This window comes from Caretta caretta, chromosome 8 (assembly GCF_965140235.1).
Source record: "Caretta caretta isolate rCarCar2 chromosome 8, rCarCar1.hap1, whole genome shotgun sequence".
Lineage (NCBI taxonomy): Eukaryota > Metazoa > Chordata > Testudines > Cheloniidae > Caretta > Caretta caretta.
The window spans coordinates 64462263-64487586 of NC_134213.1; the positions used below are offsets into that span (position 1 = coordinate 64462263).

At 38.4% G+C, this 25324-nt stretch overlaps 1 protein-coding gene across 3 annotated transcripts in view; it reads right to left on the reverse strand.

The window, feature by feature from the left end:
• The window catches only part of ASPM (assembly factor for spindle microtubules), a 38406-nt gene that overhangs the window by 1277 nt on the left and 11805 nt on the right, over positions 1–25324 (reverse strand). For 2 of the 3 annotated variants that reach the window (XM_048861583.2, XM_075131547.1), the window contains exons 10-26: positions 24361–24536; positions 24133–24278; positions 23960–24045; positions 22482–22697; positions 20737–20941; positions 20471–20616; positions 20234–20362; positions 16156–16350; positions 10512–15131; positions 8368–8534; positions 7458–7617; positions 4628–4837; positions 4249–4398; positions 2955–3146; positions 2314–2506; positions 1655–1809; positions 324–500 (exon numbers count right to left, since the gene is read on the reverse strand). In XM_048861583.2, coding sequence (XP_048717540.1) covers positions 324–500; positions 1655–1809; positions 2314–2506; positions 2955–3146; positions 4249–4398; positions 4628–4837; positions 7458–7617; positions 8368–8534; positions 10512–15131; positions 16156–16350; positions 20234–20362; positions 20471–20616; positions 20737–20941; positions 22482–22697; positions 23960–24045; positions 24133–24278; positions 24361–24536 — 7323 coding nt within the window. Of the gene's footprint in view, positions 1–323; positions 501–1654; positions 1810–2313; positions 2507–2954; positions 3147–4248; positions 4399–4627; positions 4838–7457; positions 7618–8088; positions 8535–10511; positions 15132–16155; positions 16351–20233; positions 20363–20470; positions 20617–20736; positions 20942–22481; positions 22698–23959; positions 24046–24132; positions 24279–24360; positions 24537–25324 lie in introns of those variants that run through there. The other variant, XR_007358078.2, reaches the window with a different exon arrangement.

The window sequence follows — 25324 nt, forward strand, 5'->3', positions numbered from 1 at the left end:
TTGGAATGGAGAGCAAGGGCAAAGATAATATTTACAAAGTGTCATCAAGAAAAAGAAAGTACCAGTGGATAATTGTCAATGTTTTTAAATATATAAAAAAAGGAGGGGTGGAAAGACCCTGTTGTGCAACTCAAAGATCATGCATCACACTCAAGGTGAAATATACACCATATTACACTATTATAGCAACAAGTACTATTGTAACTGTGGTGGACACTGCTACAGTCAGATGCATATACTTCAACAGGCAGTCTGAATAATTCAATAGCAACCAGCTGGAAGAAGCCATAAGAAACTACGAAAAATGAAGCACTAAAACTTACAGCAGCTCTCTTTGAATCCTTTAAAAGAATGGCCAACAAACAACACGTTTTTGTGAAAATGCTTCCACCTTTCTCTGAAGTTTTGTCACCAGCCTTTTCTCTGTACATCTGCAGTAGGTCCAGTAATGTATCTACAGAATTTTCTACTTCATAAACTGCTTGAGTAGTTCTTTCATACTTAAAAGGAAGACAGAAAAGCTGATGTAAACAGATCTCAAATATAGCCTTATCAAGCTATAAGAAAATAAAGACTACACTCATTCAGGCCAACTGGGTGATACTTTTATTATATGGATTGCAGTTCAGATGAAACAAATTTCTGGGCATTAAGCTACAGTGCCAAATTGCCCTATGATAAATTGTTCTAAAACTTTTTTCTAGAAACTGGGGCAGCAGAGGTACATATTGTGCTCTCAGATTTCTTAGCCAGCTACAATGCAGTTCAGTTGTCTAACCAACATATTATCCTTTCAAACTTTTCAGCAATGTATACTTCTTTTAAAATCATGCAAGCCTACAAAAAATATTAAAAATCAGTTTGACTGATTAAAATATACTATTTTTGTAATGAAATACAAGATATTCACTTAGGAAAATTTATTAGACTTGAATGCTAAACATTTTACTGATTTCAGCACATCACATATGAATGACTGTTTCATAAATCTATACATGTTTGTATTATATAGCCAACACTCAAGTTGGTACATCTAAAATTCACTGGTTTTGCAAACATTTCCATTAAAAAATTAAATCTGTAAATAGAACTAATCCATCTCCAACCCAAAGTTATGCTGAGTTAGCTTTAAATAATAATTTCTTATAGAACTGTTTATCACAGCTATAGATATGAAAAGGTGAGAATTTGGAAAAGCATCCTATACCAGTTTTATGTATGATTTGTAATTAAAATATTACAGAAAACTTCAGTATGTGAAACCCTACCAATGATTATTTCTCTTTTCTGTACAAAACGGTTTTCCAATTCCATAATGTAAAAAGCCTGGTACTTTTTCAACCATGCACCCTCTGCCACCACTCAGTTTTTAGTTTGAATAAAATTAATTCATTGAAAGCCATGATTAAAATTAGACTACTTTACAGGATGTAATAATTGTTCACATTAAGAAAAAATAATTTGATGATCTGTTCAAAATAATTTGGCGTAATTGGTTTTAAAGTCAGGAAAAAGGGTTTGGGTTTTTTTTGCAACACTATCAGTTATTACACTGGATAAATTCATGCTAATCTCTTTGGATAAATGTAAGTAAGTATCTGTAAATTAGACAGTCCACAGCTTATGAAACTTAAAAAGCAAAACACCGAAATACCTTTGAAACATTAAGCAGGACTTGAACTGAATATTTGATAACTTCCATACAGGGGATACTGCGGTTGCAATTCCGGATCAAAATAAAAATAGTGAAGATTGCTCCGCTGTGGGCCATATTTTCACAACAGAGAGGGGAGAGCCTGGTAACAACCTCTAAAATAAAAGGGTTCAATTGTGAATGCTAATCAAGTTATTTTCAAACAGTAACATTTTTCTTTATTAGGCTTGGCAAATACATGAGAACAAAAACAAAATCAATTTCAAGCCATGTTTCTAAACTAGGATTTTGAACATTCCAGCAAGTCAAAGGTATCCAGTGTATGTGATACTGCATATAAGGTGAAATTAAAAGTAAGTAGGACTCCCTTTATGCCTTACATGTAGTAAGTAGTACTGCTGGGCATGGGAAGGCCAGGAACTAGAATAATGCATTCATGACTACATTCTGATGTAGTTCTTTAAGACAGCTTATCATCAGTGTCGTATTCGATTCAGAGGGAAATGGCTTTGCATACTGTTGTGTCCTCTAACTTCGTCACTTTTCCCAGTTGTACTGTAAGCTTGAATATAATCACGTGCTCCCCTTTCTCAGAAGTTTGGGAGTCCACTGCTGTCTTGAGAGTGCCCAATATTTAATTACGAAAAGAAACTACTAACCCAGATGTTTTAACGCTGCAAGAATGTAAGAAAGATGTTTGTATTTTAGAAGATAATCAATGGCAACTGCAGTTCTGTTACACAGTTTGTTTTCTTCTTTGCTCTCTTTGTTAGCCATTTCCAAACTGTGTCGTAACGCTTTAGTTTTTGCTGTGTCATTTTTCTTCCTCCAAGAATATCCTCTCCACAATGCCTGAGAGAAAACATGACAGAAAGATTTCACAAATGGGGAAAAGATTTACAAGTAAGAGTGGCTCTAGGAAAGACTATTCATTAGAATCTCAAAAATCAACCTTATAGGAGTTTAATAAAATTTTAGTCTCAAAATACTTCAGTTGTAGAACTCTAAGTTATAAGCCTATGATCAGATGTAGTGTATTCAGTCCTTTGAATACTAGATTCCCAGTTCAAAAATACATCTATCAAAAACAGTGTCTTTTACTATTACTTGATGGCTAGTTGGTATTTAGCTTTCCAATCCAGTATTCATCTAAAAAATAAAAAATTAAAAAAAAAATTAAAAAAATCTGTACCCTTAAAGAAACACCTTTGGTTGTTAATAAAATAGAAGCAGGCTTTTCTAAGAACTATAACATAGCAGACATGAGCAAGACGGAATTCACTTATTAGAATTCATATACCTGAAATTTAATTATTCCATTCTTCAGCTTTCTTCTGTGTTTGTAGAAAAGGAACTTTCGTACAGCTCTTTGGATTGTGGTTGCAGCCTCATTTCTCTGTTTCAGCCACCTTCGAACCATTCGTTGTATTTTAGTGATTTTCTGATGATCTTGTAGACTTTTTTTTTGTTGAAGTCTTGCTCGAAACCACCTCTGTTTAAGATAAATGGGAGTTTTTAAGAGACAAATTAAGTTTTCTTTCTTTTCCTGACACCATCACACATGCAGCATGTATGCACGCACTTCTCGTTACTTCAAAATTGATAGAGTAAGGACTAAAATCTGAATTTATTATGGATTTAATTGATGCAAAGCCAGGAACTGAACACCACGATAGCAAAGGTGTGGCTTTGAAAGGGCTGGGAGACCTAAAGAAACCCTTGGTGAAGGGGGAGATTTGCCACTGGACTGTGACGGTAGTAATGGGACTGGGTGACTAGCTCGCACTTGACAGAGGTGGATGGGGAGAGAAGTTGCTAGCCCCATCCTTAATCCAGTTGCAGGGTCTCCTTTGATGCTGAGGACTAGGCTGATCACCAGTTTTGGGGTCTGGAAAGAATTTTTCCTTTATAGTAAATTTGCCTGTTTTGGCATGTGGATTTTTTCTCCACCTTCCATTTCACAGCCTGAGTCTTGTTTTGGGGAGATTAAATTAGTGGTCTCAACTTAGGCAGGTCCCTGTGTGATTGGTTAGGTTAGAACAGAGGTAGTCAATAGGCAGACCACGGACCAAATCTGGACCACCAGATGATTTTGAACAGACTATGAAATCTTTTTATTTACTTATTATTATTGTTATTGTTTTTGTATTATTTTCTCTAGATCTTGACCAAAAAGTTTGGACCTTAACAAAAAATAATTGGATTACCCGTGGGTTAGAAAGTATCCAAATAAGGTCCCTGTAACCTAGTTGGGGTTGCTTACACATTGGTTCTGAGCATGCTATTGCATGTGTAGGGGATATGACTCCATGTCTCATGCAGCTTGTGATTCCCCTTGAACTTGTCTCTCCTACCTCCAGCATAGAGAAGAGAGTGGGTCAGGACTCTGGTTTCCAGTCAGGGTCACTGGCAGGCCTGAGAGTGTGGAGGGGACATGGCCTTCACATCCACAGTGGGGCCACTGGTGACAGCTGACAGTACTGCAACAACTCTTCTGCGTAGTTTGGTGATTATTCCAGTTAGGTAATAGTTAAATAAAATAGTTGAAGAGAATGAATAGTGTGCAACAGCTCCTCCCTCCCAATAATGCTAACCTGAATACATATGACAGAAGAGATCTGCATTTGTGCATGTTTCAATACAAGGTGAATTCTGAATGCTCTCTGAATTTTAATAGCAGAGAGATGATGATATGCAGCAGCTGAAAAACAAAGCAGCCACTTCTTCTGTTTCTCATCTAAAATCTGTAGAAAGAAAAATAGAGTCAGGAAACAGCATTAATAATCAAATCCAGAGGTAGCCTTTGCTACATCATAATCATAATCTATGCTAACTCAGAAATGGAGTTCCACAAAAAATAGCTGGGGTTAGTGTAATGTCTGAAACCAGAGTTTTTCACTGTAGCCTAACTCCTAATCAATCTCATATATTTTAAATGTCTATGTAGTTATAATCACTTAAAAAGACACTTACCTTTTTTCTTACTAACCACCCCCGTAAAAATGCTTGCAGTTTAATAGCAGCTTTTCTAGTTTGGACGTATTTTATGCATTCAAGTCTTCCTTTTTGCCTAGCTCGTATATGTTTTTGGATGACCAAAGCAGCAGCTTTTTGTTGATGAAACTTGTGTCTTTCTTTGAAGCCTCGATAAGCTGCCTGAATCAAACATGCAGCCTGCTGCATCTAGAAAATAAATTGTGTGTTGATAGTCAAGTGTGCTTTTTCTTGTCATAGTGGAAGTACTTAGGTTTTCATGTTTATCGCATTACCCTCTATTGTAAGATGGAAAGAAGTGGCCAAGGATCAAAAATAAAATGAAGGTGCCACTAAACTTCTCACTTAAATTCAACTCAGCAAGTCAGTCAGCATTCACTAATAGCAGTAGGAGTTTTCACAACTTAGAGGCTTTTTTCCTCCTGAAAGGACTTAAAAATGTTGGCAACGGATTTTATTTTAAGCAGGTTGGCCATGACAGAAATAGACCATTTTTACATTTATTTAAAGTGCAGGTCTTATTATCATATGTGTAGATTAGGCAAATGCAATATTTGGCAAAGTTTAAGTGACTGGGATCTTGTTTGCTCTCAAAGTAAAGGAAACCTGAACCTTTAATGAAATGGAAGAGCTCAAAAAGTGGGGGGGAACAACTCTGATATATTTCTTAGGTGTCATTCACAAATCAATGCAATCTTAGTTCTGGTTTTACTTCTCTTTTCCCCTTCCATACTTCATGATATTTTGGTGACAAACCTTTTTTTAAAAAGCAGAAAGTATTATAAGTAGGGCTGTCAAACTATTAAAAAAATTAATCTCAATTAATCGCACTGTTAAAAAATAGAATACCGTTTATTTAAATTATTTCTACATTTTCAAATATATTGATTTCAATTACAACACGGAATACAAAGTGTACAGTGCTCACTTTATTTATTTTTGATTACAAGTATTTGCACTGTAAAAAAAACAATAGTATTTTTCAATTCACCTACTACAAGTACTGCAGTGCAATCTCTTTATCATGACAGTTGAACTTACCAATGCAGAATTATGTACAAAAAAGATGCATTCAAAAATAAAAATTTTAGAGCCTGCAAGTCCACTCAGTCATACTTCTTGTTCAGCCAATTGCTCAGACAAATAAGTTGGTTTACACTTGCAGGAGATAATGCTGCCCCCTTCTTGCTTAAAATGTCACCTGAAAATGAAAACGGGCGTTTGCGTGGCACTGTTGTAGCTCATGTCACAACATATTTATGTGCCAGATGCACCAAAGATTCATATGTCCCTTCATGCTTCAACCGCCATTCCAGAGGACGTGTGTCCATGCCGATGACAGGTTCTGCTCAATAACAATCCAAAGCAGCGCGGACTGACGTATGTTCATTTTCATTATCTGAGTCAGATCCACCAGCAGAAGGTGGATTTTCTTTTTTGGTGGTTCTGTAGTTTCCGCATTGGAGTGTTGCTCTTTTAAGACTTTTGAAAGCATGCTCCACACTTTGTCCATCTCAGATTTTGGAAGGCACTTCAGATTCTTAAAACCTTGGGTCGAGTGCGGTAGCCATCTTTAGAAATCTCACATTGGTACCTTCGACTGCACATTTGACAAAACGCAAAGTGTTCTTAAAATGAACAACATGTGCTGGGTCATCATCCGAAACGGCTATACCATGAAATATATGGCAGAATGCAGGTAAAAGAGCAGGGGACATACAATCCTCCCCCAAGGAGTTCAGTCACAAATTTAATTGATGCTTTTTAAAAACAAACAAACAAAAAAAAAACAAGCGGCATCAGCATGGAAGCATGTCCTCTGGAATGGTGGCCGAAGCATGAAGGGGCATATGAATGTTCAGCATATCTTGCAACGACAGCTACAAAAGTGCCATGCAAACGCCTATTCTCACTTTCTGATGACATTGTAAATAAGAAGCGGGCAGCATTATTTTCTGTAAATGTAAACAAACTTGTTTGTCTTAGAGATTGGCTGAACAAGAAGTAGGACTGAGTGGACTTGCAGACTCTGAAGTTTTACATTATTTTGTTTTTGAGTGCAATTACGTAACAAAAAAAATCTGCATTTGTAAGTTGCACTTTTAAAACAAAGATTGCATTACAGTACTTGTATGAGGTGAATTGAAAAATACTATTTCTTTTGTTTATCATTTTTACAGTGCAAATATTTGTAATCAAAAATATACACTTTGATTTCAATTACAGCAAATACTATATGAAAAATGTACAAAAACATCCAAAATATTTAACAAATTTCAGTTGATATTCTATTAACAGTGCGATTAAAATTAGTCACAATTAATTATTTTAATCACAATTAATTTTGAGTTAATCGTGTGTTAACTGCGATTACTCGACAGCCGTAAATTATAAGTAAAGCAGACAACGACAGCTACAGTGAAGGATTACTGCGTTCCACTGTTAACTTCAATGGGACTATTCAAAGTGTCAAAAGTTAAGCACATACTTAAGTCTTTGCTGATAGGGGATTTCACTTTGGCATTTTCTGACTCAAGTACTTCTCTTTTCAACTTTAACATTTTTTTTAAATGTAATTTTCTTTATAAATATAGTATAGATTTAAACGTGAGCCCAACCAAGAAGATTTTCTTTAGGAAAAATTAACTTGAATAAAAGTAGTTATATATCAAAGGCAATGAACAGGCTCACTTTTTAGAGAGAAAGCTAAATTATTGGCTGAGTACATTATACAAGTTTACTGCACACACTGAAAATATTTAACATTCAACACCACTCATGTCTTAGCTGAATTTAAGAGTGAAAATACCTTTTTAATCTGTTTCCTAGTGCTGTATCTTCTGTAACCTAATTGAATCTTAACTGCAGCTTTCTTGGTTGCTAGGAATTGTAGCAGAATTGTTCTTGCAGTGAGGGTTTCTCTCCATCTCCTCTGAATAGTAACTGTAGAGGCCTTCACTTTCAAAAACCTGTTGCAAATGAACATTTTAGTTTTTCTAAAAAAACAAACAAAAACGTGAGTTTTAAAAATGAGACGTTTTCATTTGCATTTATTTATTGCCATCAGCAGAAGATTAGCAAAACCAGTGGCATTCATTGGAAAGTTATCAAATCCATAGACATTTTGGTTTACACACACAGAATGTAAATAGAACACTGGCCCAGCTCTTAAGGCTCAAGACTAGTTAAAGTCAATGGAAACATGAAACATTAAGAGTAAAACTAGTAAAAAGTGACTTGAGAAATTTTAGATCTTGTCTCAAGACAAATAAATAGAAAACAAAAATAAGTTTAACTTTGGAGCAGGAACTAGGACTAATTAAAATACAAAAAAAACCCCACATGTTTTTAATTCTGGAGTTTTCAAAACACAGACATAACTCTCGAGAAGAAAGCAGTGTAGTAAAACTAAACTTCACATATGAAATGAAAGAAAGTACCTGCAGCTGGCTCTCCCCTTCTGTCCTTCCAAGATTAACAAACACAAAACTCACACCAAATACAAAGATTAGGTTTTTGAGGGCTGGGGCTTAAACATGTGAATAACTTTATGCACATTAGCCACAAGGAGTCAATGGATTACTCACATACTTGAGTCTTTGCAGAATCAGGGCCTAAAGAGATAACAGAGCTTTGCCAGAGTACAAAGCAATATTAAGTTATGAAACAATAATAGCTCAGGACCACGAAAAGAAGTATGTCACACAATAGTACATTACCAGGTCCTCTGCTGTTTGGTTTTGAAATAACCTTGAATGATACAAGTAGCTTTTACCACAGCTATATATTCTTTTCGTGCTCTGTATCTTCTGAACCAGGCTTGAATTGTTCGTGCAGCTCTCATTTTACCAGCCAACTGCCTGGCTTTAAAACCTCTAAATAAAGCCTATCAAACATAAAAACAAACAAGCAATTAATTTTGTATTTAATGGGACAAACTAGGATAACCCTCCCCGTCCCCACAACTAGTCATTTCTGCCTGAATGTCTTTTTTTAAATCTTATTGTGACAAGTTACACACAAGATTACTAGAGAGGAGGGGGAAAAAAAAAATCTTGTCAGTTTCTTTACTATAGCACTTTGTGTATAGTCACTTTCTCCTGCACACAGCAAGTATAAGCTGGGAAATACTACACACACACTTTCATCAATGTCAATTTCACAAAGAGAAAAAAAATCCCAAAATGAATTAAAAGATAAAAGTTACAGATTTTAAAGATCATCCTGGAACAACCTGAAACTTAACTACAACTATTTTGATTTGAAGCTGTTTTTGTTATTCAATATTTCAAAGGTGACGTGCTCAGTAGCACTGCTGTATTTACAGAGTTGGAAACTTGTAGTGAAGGTATTGTTGTCTCTAAATCCATGGTAAATCCTAGCATATTTCAGTTTGTACTGTCCTTTTTTTCCTGCTCTTACCATAAACTGTGGTTCTACTCACCAATTTCACTTTTTGTAAGTGGCCAATCAAATGATTTCTGCATCTATATTATGGGAATTTGGGATGCTGAGGATCTCCCACCTTATGCACTCTCTGTTTTGAAGGCAGAAGCGCAATCACCTGTCTAGGTACACTTGCACATTAGTAAGAGGAGAGGTTAGATAAGGCAGCAGAAACTCTCCCAGGGGCTCCAGCAACTGAAAAATAAATGGGAGGGTTTCTCCCTTCTCCCAAACAAAAAATCTGGAACATTATAAGAAACCCTAAAACTCCTACTCCCCTTTTTGGGGCGTGCAGGAGAAGGAAATGTAAAAAGGTAAGGAGTATCGTGGCACCCCCTATTCCAGGAAGCTATGGCAGTCCAAGGAGCAATCTCCCTGTCCCCCAAACAAGACAGCTAAATGGACAAGGGAAAAAAATCACTTGCAGCTCTTCCCACAAACAAACAGTCTATGGGGGTAGCGAGAGACACACTCAGCCAAAAAAAAGTGGGAAACACCAAAAGGAAGTTCAGAGGACCAGTTACTGTGAACGCACTGGTTAGTTCCCCACTGCTGTCTGTGGAGGCAAGAACAGTGCTCTCTACTTTCTCCCAGCAGCCTTTTGACCTGTCACGGAGGAGGGAAGACTGGGTTTTTGAGTGTTTTTCCTCACATCTCTAGACATATCTCTGGATTCGTGGACCACACCATTTTCCCTCTGATGTTCAGCTGCCTCCCACCCCCTCTTGGGAAAAAAAAAATAGTCAGGGGCCTCAAATATCTAAGGTTAACAAGTTTTTTAAAAGGGATCAAGATCACCATTTATTCACTCTAAAAGAGAGCCTTTTAAAGAGGGCTGACAGAGACTATGTAAAAATGGCCTCTTCTTACCCCTTGCTCTGTGTATGTTGTCATAGCTTCTCACTTTGACAAAATAAGTGACTACTTTGACTGTATTTACCACTCCAGAGCCCACACATTTACGTAAATGAGCTGGCTTCCATTCCTTCTCATATCAGTAAAACTATTAAGTTACCATTAGTCACATCTGTACAAACCAACTGAATACGAGGGCATAGTTTAACCTGCAGAATCTTTGTTTCCTGCGCAAGCAGGAAAAACACCAACTTGACTTTCGCAGCCTGAAAGTTGAGTTTGTAGGACTAGGAAAAGTTATTACTTGTAAAATGAGCATTTTGGATGTGGAAGTCACTAACAATGCCATTTTTAAAGTCACCTTTCAAAGTATAACTGATTCATCTGTTGATGATCGTTATAGCAGTTATATCAATCATGCTTCAGAAACTTATCACGTACTGGCAACCAGTATTGTACTTCTGGTCTTGTTTTTAAACACAATTTATATTACAGTTTGTCATCGGATGTTACAGTATTAACCAGGGATGTATACAGCACAACACATTGCATTTTCACATACCTGAATTTTTACTGTGCTTTGTTTAATTTTCTGAAGCTTTCTCTGCTCGATGAATCCCCGGATTCTAGACTGTATAATTATAATGCTCTTCCGGGTTCTTAAGTAAGCTCCTCTTTGGTGTTTCATAGCTAAATGTGATTTGAAGTGCCGCTGTAATACAAATGCTGCCTTTCTGTAGGTCATATACTGTAATTTGGTTTTATTCATCAAGTAGTAAGACTGCAATGTAACAGCTGCTGCTCTGAGTCTAACAAATTTTCTGCGATGCACAGCCATGTGAAGAAAAGCCTGAATCTTTCTTGCAGCACGTTTTTGCTTTGCCATTTTTCGTACTACTGTTCCACGATAGGCAGACTGAATAATTATTACGGCTTGCCTTTGGGCAGAGTACTCAGCTTTCTGTAAACGAGCCATTCGACAGGCTCTGTACCATCGCTGAATCGCAACTGTTGAATCCCGAATTGCTTTGTAGCGAGTTTTCATTCTATGGCATCGGAATGCAGACTGAATTGCTACTGCTGCGGTCTTCTTCTTAAGAAAACGTCTCCTGTCTAAGTACATCTGTAATACTGACTGAATACGCTGTGCAGCTTGTATGATTGTAGCCAACTGCCTAGCTTTTTTAGCACGAAAAGCAGACTGAAGGCAAAGGGCAGCCTTTTTAATTTTGGTATAGTTTTTTACTTCAGCTTCTCTTGCCCTGTTAGCTCTGAACCTTTGCTGTACAACTCTGACTGCCCAGTGTAACTGTTTATAATGATTATGCTGTTTGTGCATACGATAAAGAGACTGTATTACAGTTGCTGATGCGTGCATGATTTTCAGTTCTTGTCGTGCTTTCATGCCTCTATAAGCAGCCTGAATGATCAGCACAGATTTCTGAATGGTCAGATATATCTTCCGTTGAACTTTTCCTTTAACATAGAATCGGTAATAATTCTGTATGACTAGAGCTGCCATTCTCATTCTCTGGTAGTAGATTTTAATCTTATGCGTTCTAAATGCTGACTGGATTGTGCTGGCAGCCAAATGCATATGTTGAATGTTTCTTCTTGTTTGAATACCCCTGTACAGAGACTGTATACGAATAACTGCTCTACGAAAAGAAAGGTATTCCTGAGTGTGCCATCTTACCAAAATTAAAGCTCTGTATCTTCTCTGAAGGACAACAGCAGCAGCGTTAAGGGAAAGATACCTCTGTCGTTCTTTAAATGTTTTAAAACGTCTCTGAAGAACAACAGCAGCTTGACACATTTCTCGATGTTTTTTTCTTGCCCTCATCTCCCGAAAAGCTCTCTGAATGCAAGTTGCTGCTTTCTTCATAGAAGAGTACTGCTGTACTGCAATTCCTCTCAGCTTACTGGCTCTGTGTCTTTTCTGTATTACTTGGGTTGCCCACTGTACTTTTTTGTAGTAAAAACTTTGCTTGTACATTCGATAATTGGTTTGTATTATGGTTGCAGCATTATGTTTTTTCTTTAGGAGCTGTCTTGTTTTCATTCCTCTATAGGCAGCCTGAAGAACTAAAACAGAGTTGTACTGTTTTAAGTACATTTCTCTCACACGTTTTCCCTCCTTGTAAGCTCGGTAATGTTGTTGTATAGTTATTGAAGCAAATTTGACAGATTGATAGGAAACACGCATTCTATACATTCTTAAGGTTGCTTGGATAACTGTAGCAGCCCTGTGCATCTGTTGCATCTTTTCCCTTACCACAAAGCCTCTATAAGCAGACTGTATGGTAACAACAGCCTTACGGATATGAAGATATTCTTGGTGCTGTTGCTTTGCATGTGCTGTTGCTCTATATTTTCTCTGAATCATAACAGCAGCTGCCTTAAGAGAAATATATTGTTTCCTTTTAAGAAAGGACCTAACTCTCCTTTGAAGAAGGGCTGCAGCTACATGTATCATTTTCAAATGTCTTCTGGTTTTCATACCGCGAAACGCAGCCTGGATACAAAGTATGGCCCTCTTCATAATCCTGTATTTGTGTACTTGAACATTTCGTTCTTTGCAAGCACGATACCACTGCTGTATCTGTTTAGTTACCATGGATAACTTTTTGAAATCTTTTTGTTGTCTGTGCATTCGATAATATGACTGTATTATTGTGGCAGATTGATGCATAATTCTTACCTTTCTTCGAACTTTCATGCCTCTATAGGCAGCCTGAAGGACAAGGGATGATCTCTGTAGCTCTAAGTATTTTTTACGTTCCACTCTCCCTTGATGAAATGCTCTATATCTAATTTGAATTACAATTGCTGCCAGTTTCACTGCCCGATACCTAATGTTTATACGATGCATCTTAAACATGGCTTGAATTGAAATAGCCGCCTGATGCATGCAGTGAATTTGTCGTCTTACTTTTATACCTCTATAAATAGCTTGAATTTTAACAACTGCATTCTTTAAAGACAGATATTCCTGCTTTTGATACTTAGCTTGAACAACTGCACGATGCCGCCTTTGAACCATGATAGTCATAGCTTTAAGTGCTGCATATTTTTTTTTTACTACATAGGATCTGTAGGTTGCTTGTATAGTAGTAGCAGCTTTGTTGAATTCCCATAATTGTTTCCTCACTCTCATCCCACGGAAAGCAGCTTGCAAGACTAAGACAGCTGCTTTTGTTTTTAGATAAAGTGTACGTTGTTTCTTTTTCACACAGTAAGCTCTGTAGTGTCTCTGAATCACTAAGACAGCTTGTCTCAAAGTTTTCAACTTTGATTGATTTACATGCATTCTGTAATAGGACTGTATGATTACTGCAAATTGATGCTTCCTTTGAATTTGTTTTCTCACAGTTCTTCCTCTCCAAACTGCCTGGAGCTGTACAATACAGTTATGCAGTTCCATATATTCTTGCCGCTGTTTTCTACCTACAATGCTGGCTCTATAATGCTGCTGGATAGTTAGCACAGCATTGTTTACAAGCCTGAATCTTTGAGCCTGGAACTTTCTAAAGGCAGTCTGTATTGTAACTGCAGCACCATGTTGCCTTTGAACCTGTTTTCGTACTTGCCAACCACGAAGAGCTGCTTGAAGAGAAATCACAGCTGCTCTTCTTTTTAAGAAGCTCAGTCTCACTTTGTAACCAGTTTTGTAGGCTCTGTACCACCTCTGAATCACAAGAGAGGCCTGAATCATTGCTTGATATTTCATTCTTGCAGCATGAGCTCTAAAAGCTGTCTGGATCTTAACAGTGGCCATATACTGAAGTTTAAGCATTTTGCGTACTCTATAACCTCTGTAGGCTGCTTGCAAGCAGACAACTGCCTTTTTGACTTTCAAGAACTTCTGCCTCTGATGGACTTGCTCTTGGTATGCACAATAACGATTCTGAATGATAACAGTAGCGCTATACACCCTCAGATAGCGTTGCCTATCCCTTTTCATTCTGTAGTAAGCCTGGAGCAAGGTTGCAGCCTCTCTCCATCTTTGTACTCGTTTTCTGATCAGATGCCCTCGCAATGCAGCTTGAACGCTGACACAAGCTATCGTCAGTTTTCTATATTCTTTAAGTTGAAGGATGTATTTTTGGGAACGGTATCTTCGTTGAACATAGAGTGCTGCCTCCCTTAAAGCACGATAATGTTTACGTGCTTGTATCATTTTTATAAAAGCCTGAATCTTCACTGCAGCAGCTTTTAAATTTTCAAATCTTCTCTGGGCAACATAAGCACGATAACTTGACTGAATTTTCACCACAGATCTCAATACGTGGGCCTCTTTCCTAGCTTGCATTCTTCTATAGGCAGATTGTAGCACAATAGCAGCAAGGCGTATTTTCTGGAAAGAAGAGACAGCATTTTTGGACGCAACATATGCTCTGTATCGAGTCTGAATTATGCAAACAGCATTTTTAGTCTCTTTGTATCTTTTTAGTTGTTGATATTTTCTCACATGCGACTGTAATGTAACAACAGACTGTTTCAGGAGTAAAAATCTTCGCTTCTCTTGCCTCATTCTCCAGAGTGATTGAACAACACAGACTGCTTTTATTTGTCTATATAACAGACGAGCTTTCCTGCCTCTAAAAGCAGCTTGGAGGACTGTAACTGCTGCACGTTTTTGCAAATAGTTTTTTCTTTGAATTTTACCTAACTGATAAGCTCTGTAATACTTTTGAATCATCAGTAGGCAAGCCCTTTTTTCCTCATAAACATGTTTAGCCTGAACACATCTAAGCCAGGCTTGAATCTGGATAACACTTTTTCTAACATGTAAATACTGCTTCAAATCTTTATGCATTCTATACCAAGACTGTATGACAACAGCAGCTCGCTCTCTCTTAGCTAATTTTGAGGCTTGCCGTTTTCGGAAAGCAGTTTGCAACACTATCGCAGCTTTAATTTTCTGCTCAATTTTGTGTTTTCTCCATCTTCTAAATGCAGATTGAATGACAAGTGATGAAGACTTTAAAGTTTCATATCTTTGCTGATCTTGTTTTGCCACCAAGGAAGCACGCAAATGTCTCTGAATTGTAACAGTTGCCCAAAGAAGTCGTTTATACGCAGAAGCAGCAATCATCATTCTTATCCTAGCTTGCACAAGGATAACATAGTATCTTAGCTGCAGATATCTTTTTCTAGCACAGAATCTTCTCCAGTAAGTCTGCAAGAGAGAACAGAATGATAAATTTATGAATTAAACTGAGATTATATTAATATTCAAGTTAGCCTAGAAGTTTCACCCCAAGAACTAGTTATTTTTCTTATTGAAAAAGAAAAAAACAAAATCCCCCAATTTTGCCACTTTCAACATTAATCCTCAGTTTATGGACTATAGGTCTGTGGGTTCCAATTTATTCACTCCTACCCTATCCCCAGACTAACGATCCAGAACTTTTTTCATGATCACAAATACAGAATGCATTAAGGCTATTCCTTTTTACATACCAATTCTATGCCAAAGGGTGAACCTATTAAAGCAGTTAAGATTACCTTTCAAACGGTTGAGAAATAAACTTTTTGTAAGAAAACTCTGGGACTTTGTGTTAATTCTCAGTTTAAGTAACATTTGGGTTGAAGTCCACAAGTTACTGTTGGGTATTTATTTATATATTCTTATTTATAAGAGTTCTGAATTAAAAGTAACAATAAGGGTTCTCTCATACATATTCAAAGTATGTACCACATCTTAATAGAGAAAATTTCTTATGTATTAGCACAAATCAGGAATGAGGCAGTAGATGACTACTTCTCCCACTAAAAGCAAGCATCCCTGTGGCACCTACAGCAATTGCTTATATAGAGAAGGAAGGAATATTAAGAAATTAATGAATTTTCAGGTTCAGTGCTATTTAGCAGCTGGAAAAGCAGCAGAACAGCACCACATGATCAGAAATTTAGGAACCACTATTTTAAACCCTTTGGTGCACCAATGGGAAGCTTTAAAAACAATAGCAAATACCAGCATTATGTCCCATTTGGCACTTTCAAAAGGAATAGTCCAGAGTTCTGGGTAGTTTAGTCTGCAGCTACTGAAGACAGAGAATATACTGCTTTAAGCCTTTGTGATGCCACCAGCAAAACCTCTGACATGGGAATGTGCCTTTTCCTTCAACTTTTAAGTAGAGAAGAAGCTCCTTTTAAAAAGCTTCATTGCTTTTTTCCCCCCCAGTTAACTTAAATCGTACCTGGATGACTGTAGCTGATTCACTTTTAGTTTCCTCCAATTTTGCCTTTTTTAATTTCAAAGCTTTCCTCTCAGCTAAATATCTTCTCCAGTGTTTCTGAATGAAAATTGCTGCATTAACTTTTTTCTGGATGCGACGGTGAGACAGAAAATTTATTACAGCTGATTGAATAATCCGAGCAGCTTTGTCTTTTTCCTGCAAGGAGTGAATTTCCATTGAAAGTTGTGGGTTTTGTTTGTTTTGTTTTTTTAAACTAAAAAACAAACAGAGTAGATACCCAAAGCTATGCCTCCATCGTTTCTCGGAGGTCACAGCAGTGTCAGTTGCAAAAATTTACTCGAATACACATTTCACTGTATCTTAGTTTGAGTAACAATGTTTATTTCTCCCTTAAACACACATTTTCAAATAAGTTTCATGTGCTTTTTCAGCATCAAAACAGGATCCCTCTAATTTTAATACATAAAAGCTAATTAGTAAAACTACTATGTTGATTATAGTTATTTTTAGAGATTTGTCAAAGAGAGAGTTTCCCACTAATAACAAAAGTCGGTTAAAATATATGTAGTGTCATATTTCAATCCTTCCCCCACCCCTTCAGCTTAGATGAGAAGATATGTTATTTCTTCACCTCCTGTTACCGGAAGCAAACTTTCCTGAAATAGATCTTAGGGATTTCAGCTGGTAAGTCATTATAGATGGTACATCTTATGTTCTTGCCTTCTTCCCTTGGACAACGTGCCCTCTTTATTCACGGTCTTCAACATTTTTAACTTTAGATATTAGCAGTAGTGCTAGCTTTTAACTTCAATATTAAGGAACTCTTAAACGAAGTTACTCACCTTTTGCAGTAATGATGGTTCTTCAAGATGTGGGTCCATATGTGTGCTCCACTGTAGGTGTGCTTGCATCCCTATGCTGCTAATCAGAACTTTGGTAGCAGTGTCTGCCAGGGCCGCACACGTGCGGTCTCTCCTCGTACTGTACCATAACACTCGTCAGCAAGCGCATGCTAACCTCCCTTATTTCCTTCTCTACCACAGAGTCATTGACAAAAACTCTGAAGTGGAGGAGGGTGGGTGGCGTGTGATTTATGCTGGGGTTGGGGACTAAATCATCTCTTTTGTCCCAGTGTACAGATAACCAGTGACTGAAGGGTAGACCTGGAGTCCTTCAGAGCGCGAAGGGAGGTGTCAGTCTTCCCAGAAAAGAGCTTTGTGCCCTCAAAAGGGAAGGTCCTCCTGTGGACTACCCCTCTTTCGGGAATCCTGACAAAATGAAGCTATGATGCTCATTGCATTACCACAGCTGTAGAGATGAACCTAGCTGCCATGCTGGCTGCATCGAGGGCAGAGTGCAGCAATGTTTTTGCCACTAATTGGCCCTCCTGGATAATGGCCTTAAAGGAATTGTAATGTGTCTCTGGCAACTATTCAATAAAGTCATTCAGTTTTGAGTAATTTATGTAGTTGTATTTCGCCATGAGCGCTTGTAGTTGGCGATACAGAACTGCAAAGTGGCTGAGAAGTACACTTCTCTGCTAAAGGATCAAGATGCTTCCAATCCCTATCATAGCGAGTAGCCTTTGATTGGTGTTATTGGCTGCAAGAGTTGATGGCATCCACCACAATGGAGTTGGGTGAGGAGTGAGAAAATAGGAATTCAGATTCCTGGGCTAAGACATAATATTTTTGTGTCTGCTCACTTGCAAGTTGGCACCACTGATGCCAGAGTTTGCCACAAGATGTTTGCCGGGACTAAAATGGCCTAATTAATTGAGAGGGCAATTTTTGATGAGGATGAAGAGTGGAGGATGTCAAAGAGCTGATGGTGGGTGCCCTTGACTTCCTCCAATTGTATCTTGAGGGTGTTTGCCAGCTCCTGGAAAACACGAAAGTCATCTGCCAAAGATGGTGTGGGAGGCATGACGGCTTCGCCTGGAGACTAGAATATGCACCTAGGTGTCACTTCCTCCTTGGTACCAGCTTCCTGTTCCTCGATCTCTTGAGGCAGTTAAGAAGCCCTAGATGCTGTGGACAAGGGGGTGTTCTAGGAGGGGGTGTTCTAGGAGGTGAGGCTCAAGAGGCATGCTGTTGGTGCACCACACAAGGGCAGCACAAGGAGAGACAGTGCATGAGTGGGCCTAACAGACAGTGCTATCAAAGTTCTCCAATCAGCAGTGTAGGGACGCAAGCACACTTAGTGGAGCACCCATAGTGACACTACTCAAAGAAGAAAAATGTAATGCTATACACATGGTAAAGAAGCATGGTGAAATCCTGCAGCCTTGAATGTACCCCAGCTACCTTTCACTTTTAAGTACCTGAATTAAAGTTTGAAGTGGGCAACAAGTTGTTTGGCAATTTGTATAGTCTTGTATATTTCAGAATGAACATATAATTTAGCATAATTCCCTGTAGAAAGTCAGAAATGGAACACCAACATAGTTGAAAATTGCAGTTGAAATGCTTTGGTCAAGTTGTGTGTCAAATCCTATACATTGCACAGCGGCAAAAGACCTAGCTCAAACGTGGTATTCTTTTCATCTTATTTTAAATTGCAAAGAAGTAAAATTAATAAGTGTGGAGTTCTTCATAAAGTTCAGTAAAGCCACTTCAGCCTTGACTTGGGAAAAGGACTGAAATACTCTTATTAATATTAAATGTAACACTGGCAGAGCACTACTCTTTACATTGACTACTTCTCATTCTAAAGAGAATGAAAAGATGCATTTTGCTTTAAATCAAGATTGTGTCACCATCTTAGTAACATATGAAGTCCTCAAAAAGTAGTTACAAATGCTACTCTCTGAAGACTATCCATTCACAACTTGGTTGATTTTGTATCCCCCACTGTACCACAAACCAAGAGTGATTATTACAGTAAAAGCTTTTTTATCTGGCATGGGGCGTGCCGGTAAGTGAAAAATGCCAGTTAACTAAACATTGGATGCGGGGGGGCGTTTGCAGGGTGCAGGCTCTCGGGGGCACTTACCTCAGGCAGCTCCCCGCAACCGGCTACCTGTCCTTGCTACTCTTAGGCAGAGGCGCGGCAGGCGGCTGTGCGCTGCCCCTGCCCCGCGCACTGCCTTCGCAGCTCCCATTGGCTGGGAACCACGGCCAATGGGATCTGGGGGAGGGGTAGTGCTTGCGTGGCCATTCTTTTGCTTAGGACAGGGGTGGGCAAACTTTTTGGGCCGAGGGCCACATCTGGGTGGGGAAACGGTATGCAGGGCCGGGGCAGAGGGTCGAGGTGTGAGAGGGGGTGCGGTGTGCAGGAATGGGCTCAGGGCAAGAGATTGGGGCAGAGGAGGGGTGCAGACTGCCAGAGGGGGCTCAGGGCAGGGGTTTGGGGTGCAGGAGGGGTGTGAGGTGCAGGCAGGGGGTTCAAGGCAGGGAGTTGGGGAGCGGGGTGAAGGAGGGGTTCGGGCTCCAGCCTCACTTAGCTAAAGAGGCTCCAGGGTGGCAGAGGTGCGCACTGGGGCCAGGGCAGGCTCCCTTCCTGCATGCCCTGGCTCCACGCCACACTGGGAAGTGGCCGGAGCCATGTCCCTGCGCAGCCCCTGGGGGAGAAGGGGGACACAGGGCTTCGCGCACTGCCCTTGCCAGGCCTCCAGGTACCTTCCCCAAAGCTCCCATTGGCCATGGTTCCCCGTTCCCAGCCAATGGGAGCTGCCGGGGCAGTGCCTGGAGGCAAGGGCAACGCATAGAGCCCTCCGCCCCTCAGCCCGGGCTGCAGGGATGTGGTGCCGGCCGCTTCCAAGAATGGCGCGGGGCCTGCAGCACCACAGGGGGCAATCCCGTGGGCCAGATCCAAAGCCCTAAGGGGCCAGATCCGGCCCATGGGCCGTAGTGTGCCCACCCCTGGCCTAGGAGCAGCAGGGACATGTTGCCACTTCTGGGGAGCCACACGAAGCCATGTAGGGAGCCTGCTGGCCCCACGCCAACCAGACTATAAACTGGACTTTCTATGAATATTAGAAATGCTGGTTTAGAGAGCTTTCTGGTTGGTACAGGGCCGGACAACACAGCTTTTACTGTACTACTTCACAAAAGAATAAAGTCCTTGATAAAAATACCTGGTGGAGTTTCAGCTCTGCTTTCAGTCTGTATTTCCTCCAAACTGACTGAATTAGCCGAGCAGCTCGAGTCTCTTTTCGAAGATCTAGAAGCCGTGAACACAGAAATGACAGATAGGTGATAACAACCTAAAGAAATATACATAAAAAAACACCATGGTAAGTTAGGACTGTCCAGTTTATATGAAATTATATAAAATAAAATAAAAAAAAACAAAAAAAAAACACCTCTCTCACCTTCTCATCAGGAATTGTATTTGACATATCTGAATGATGAATCATAGCTGGTATTCCACCCAGGTCAGAAACTGCAGTATTAATCAACTGGAAATTTCTCTTTTCATTGTCCAGAAGTTCCTTATAGACGACTGAGGTAGTTATAGCTTTATAACAGAAGGAAAAATATAATCATGTTTGTCAGTCAGATTAAGGGGTTTATTTATTTATTTTTTTAAAAAACATGCAGTCTGCTTCAAAAAACCTTATATTAAAGAATGACTCACTTTGGTCAAATGTTCCAGCCAACATATTTAGAGATGTATCAGATTCAGAGGAAGAATTTAGTGCTACTGTACCAGTTTTTGTACATTCTACTGTTTGAGTGGTACGTTGGGATATAGCTTCCAAAGGCACATAACACGGATGATAGTGGTGAATCAAATAGCACAATACTCTGCCATCTGAGAAAGATACTGTGAAGTTTTCCACCTGGTTTTAAAAAAAAAAAAAAACCTTGAAATTTTTCACACGCATGAATTAGTACAAGTTTAAAATAGGTCTCATTTGTCATAATATATCTGTAACTGGATAGGAATGTGGCTATGCACATTTCTTTTAATATATACAAAGGAAAATTAAATATATGAAATTCAAGTTATCTGAGAGTAATGCTCATTTGCCGAGTCCATGCTGTGGCTCTCCATTCCTGAAAGTCAGAAATATAAAGGGATGTCTACCCAAAGTAAAAGTGCACCTCATAGAACAACAGTAGTTAAAGAAACCAGACCTGGAGAATTCTATGGAAGGATCCTAGAAAGGACCTTCTACAGCATAGTATGTTACTGATGTTTTAATCCACTGTCAAAAAATGTGCTAAATATTTTCAGAATAAGATAGCACCTGTAGCCCATAAATCTTAAACATACTTAACCAACTGACTACTATCTTGGAAAGCAAGAATATGTAGAGAAGCAGTATATGGAAAGCAAGACAATCAGAATAGAGAACGGAATACACAAAATGCTATGTAGTTGCTTGTGTGGTACAGTATCCATCATTTTAGTTCCTTTATTTTTATTTATGGGAGTTAAAGAATGGTTTGTGTGAGGGATTGTGACCAGAGGCATTTAAATGAAGACTGATTGTGAGAGACAATATCAGGGATGACATTCCACATACATAAGTATTAAAGAGAAGTAGGCATGGATGCACTTGAGACAGAGGAAGACACACAAAGTGAAATTCATGAAGTTCAGAGACAAAAGTGGCTTCATTGATTAGGGACTCAGAAATGGCAATGCCTGGGAAATGAATTTGAAGCCTCCTAAGCTTAAAATAATTAAGTTAGATTTTGCTTTCCTAAAGTGTGCCAGCCATTCTGATGAGCAGTAAGTCTCCTTGAACAGGGTTTCACTCCTTGCTCCCTGTCCGTAAGAAACGCCCTACCTCTTGTAAAAATGATATGACTGCTTGGGGAGAGACAAATACTCACAGGACTATCTTTTAATGTTAATCTTAGTACCTGAAGTTCTTGAAGGTTATGAAAAACTTATATAGTGGAGGAACTACTTTGGACCAAGAGGCTCATTAAAAACCATCTCCTTTCCCGCAGACTAGAATCAGTCACCAATGGGATCCTTCAAGGAAGTCTTTCAAAGAGTTTATTCTGCTTGCTCACTAATAGAGGGAAGATTTCCCTCGATTGGTATGTAGCCAGGCAGGTAGTACAGACATTCACTGTGGGAATTCTCTACTAGGAGAATGTATTAAAAATGATAGAAATGCAAGTGGGCCCACGAAAACACATCCTAGATATCTGACATCCCACCAATGGGATAGTCCAAATAAGACTGATAGAACTTCATCCATTACAATACTTATGACAGATCACTATTAATCAATATATATTTGATAGAACACATTTAGCGTTGAATGACATATAATTATAAACATTTCCCATTACAAGACAATGTATTTGCAGATGTACAAAATCTGGAAATATATACACAAAAAAAACAGGACTACTTACCTTAATATTGTTAAACCCACAAACAGCATTGACCCAATCCATCAGCAGCTTCACATTTTTGCTGTAACTTTCAGATGAGTAAGTACTGCTGTTTTTTCTCACTTTACTTTGATAAGAGCAGGACACCAGAGTAGCCATTTGTGTCTTAATATTATGTGTATTCTTTAAAAAAGAAATTTCTTCTTCTAACTGCTTCACATTAAGGGAAACATCCACCTTTAATGGAAACAAACAAATCAATTTTTCTGATACATAAAAAGACGTTACAGTGATCTTGTAAACTTGATGTGGTTAAACAGAGAGGGGATGGTTTGGAAGAAAGCATCTTAAGTAAGTGCCAGGGACTGACTGCTCCCATTATTTACTAATATAACAGTTTCCATACTGGATCAAACTAGCTGTTACTCCAATCCAGCATCCTAGATGACAGTGGCCAGTACCAGATGCTTTTAAAATAAACTTAAAGGGAAATTGTCTTCCTACCTGGATCAATGGTTGGTTTATACCCTGAACAACATGTATTTTTTTTAATCTTACCTAATGCAATTGTGGAAGTGGTCATCCATATAACTAATTAAAGAGACTCTAGATCTACCTCAACATCTTGTTGTTGACTGATGCAAATGAATAAATTCATTTTCTCTGCAATATTCTTCAGCATTCAATTGCTCCTTTGGCTTCCTGATAATTCTGCAGCAGTATTCTCTTTAGGATTCTTGCATCAGGTATTATATATAATAAAAAAAAAAGTCTCTGGCTACTTGCTTTTCAAATTCCTGCCTAATAGGTTTTACTTTCCATAATGTATACTCCTTCCTATTGGATTCATTTAAGCTGGATATAGATTTTTGAAGAATATTTAGTTGGCTCAAGTAACCTCTTAAACCTTGCCATTAAGCCAAACTCTTCTCCTACTCTCTGCTTCCTTCTTCCATTTAGGGCTATACATACTCCTTGACTCAAATTACAAGTACACTAATTAGCCTCCATGCTAAGTCCAAAGGTGATTATTTCATTCTTCAAGTGTTTGGAAGTGGTATTAAATACATCCATCTATTTGAGCTATTTTTAGTAGCGCTAAGAGAATTCCTCAGCAAGAAGTTAATTTCTGTGGCCAAATTACCTGACCCTTGTTATCACATACTTAACCTTTGTTATAGTATCTGGCACAAGTACAAAAGAAATTCTATGAACAAGTGTACAGAACCTAATTAAAAGGAGTTCTGAATTGTATTACATTTTAGAGCCTAGCTCATCAATGTAGCTAATAGTTGTAAAGCACTTTGAACATACATCACACGATGAGGTCTAACCATGAGAATCCACAAAAGATCATTCTCATGGGTCACCCAGCCAGATCAATCCAGACTTGACAATTTCAGAGACTACAAATTCTTTGTTGCAAGCCATGCATTATCTCCTCTTGTTTGTAACATTTCTTAAAATTCTTTACAACTACACACAACTTTATGCAATACCTGGAAAGCAAAGACAATTTTCCACAGCAGTGCTAAAGTTCGCTCTCTGTGCCTGTCCACAATATCCTTAGACTCAATTGAAGCACCTATAAATCAAATACAACAGCGATTAAAATATGTATTCCTGTTCTTCAAATGCATAGTTTATTCTAGCGCTACTTTTCAATTCTTACCACATTCGTCTTTCAATTGAATTCCCCGCTCTTTAAGAACATGAAGGGCAACATCAACATTATGCATCTTCTGGAGACGACTTATTGCAGGAACTCTTAGCTTCTTTGAGAGACTCCAGTTTTTTGTGAGAAGTTCCATTGTTCTCCTAACAATAAAGTGTCTTAGTTCATCTTACAGAAGGATTAGACAAATATAGATAGTCATAAAACCATTCTGTATCAACTTACACAAGACGAATACCACACTGCAAGTCTACAGCTAGATTTGTAACAGCAAAGTCAAATTCATCAAGTGGTGTCTGAACATGAATAACAGGTAATCCCAGGAAGCCAAGATGACGGGAAAGGTCACCTTCACCACTCAGGAAGTCTCGTGAAAATGCCAGTAGAACATCTTTACTATTCTAAGGGGAAATAAAATAAAATAAACTTAGACCAAATGACCATTTTGATCCCTTCCCCCAAATGCCTTTAGCTTTGTTATTTGTCGTTTAGTACTACGCATAAGATACAAAAATTCAAGTACTTAAATATCTCTTCATGGCATTTAAATTGTGTCCACAATATTCTAACACTGACACAGATAGCTAACTGGTTTCCTAATGACAGCTTTCATAACTTCTCTAGTGTACAACAAAAAATATCAAGCTGCCGTAACATTAGTTAATCATACCTGCTCTGCATCCTAGTTCATGAATAATTTTTCTTTATTTATTCATGCATTTAACTCCTTAAACAGTGTTGTAGTCTAATAGACTACATACGATATTTATACCATGACTTCAACTGACTAGAGTAAAAATGGTTTTTAGTTCAACACAAATGAGGCTATTTACTAATCAAACATATAGCATTACGGATAGGACATGCAGCCTAGCTTTCTGGAACAAAGTATTGTAGGACAGCCCCCAGATAAACTTTCAAAATGCAAGAGGATTTAACTTCAGATAAATGATGTGGCAAAGCAGTATTTAGTTTTAGAAAGAAAAGGAAAGCACCTCTACAATACAAGGCTTTTGAGCACTCCCTATAAATTATATGCACTTCAGAAGTCCTGATGGTAAGTCTTACACAGCTAGTGACCTCCTGGAAGATGTGCTGAGTGTGAATAGTACTAAAGTCTTAACATTAAAAAAGCAACTTTATATTATATGCATACAAAGTCATATGTTCAATCAAACATTATTAAAAG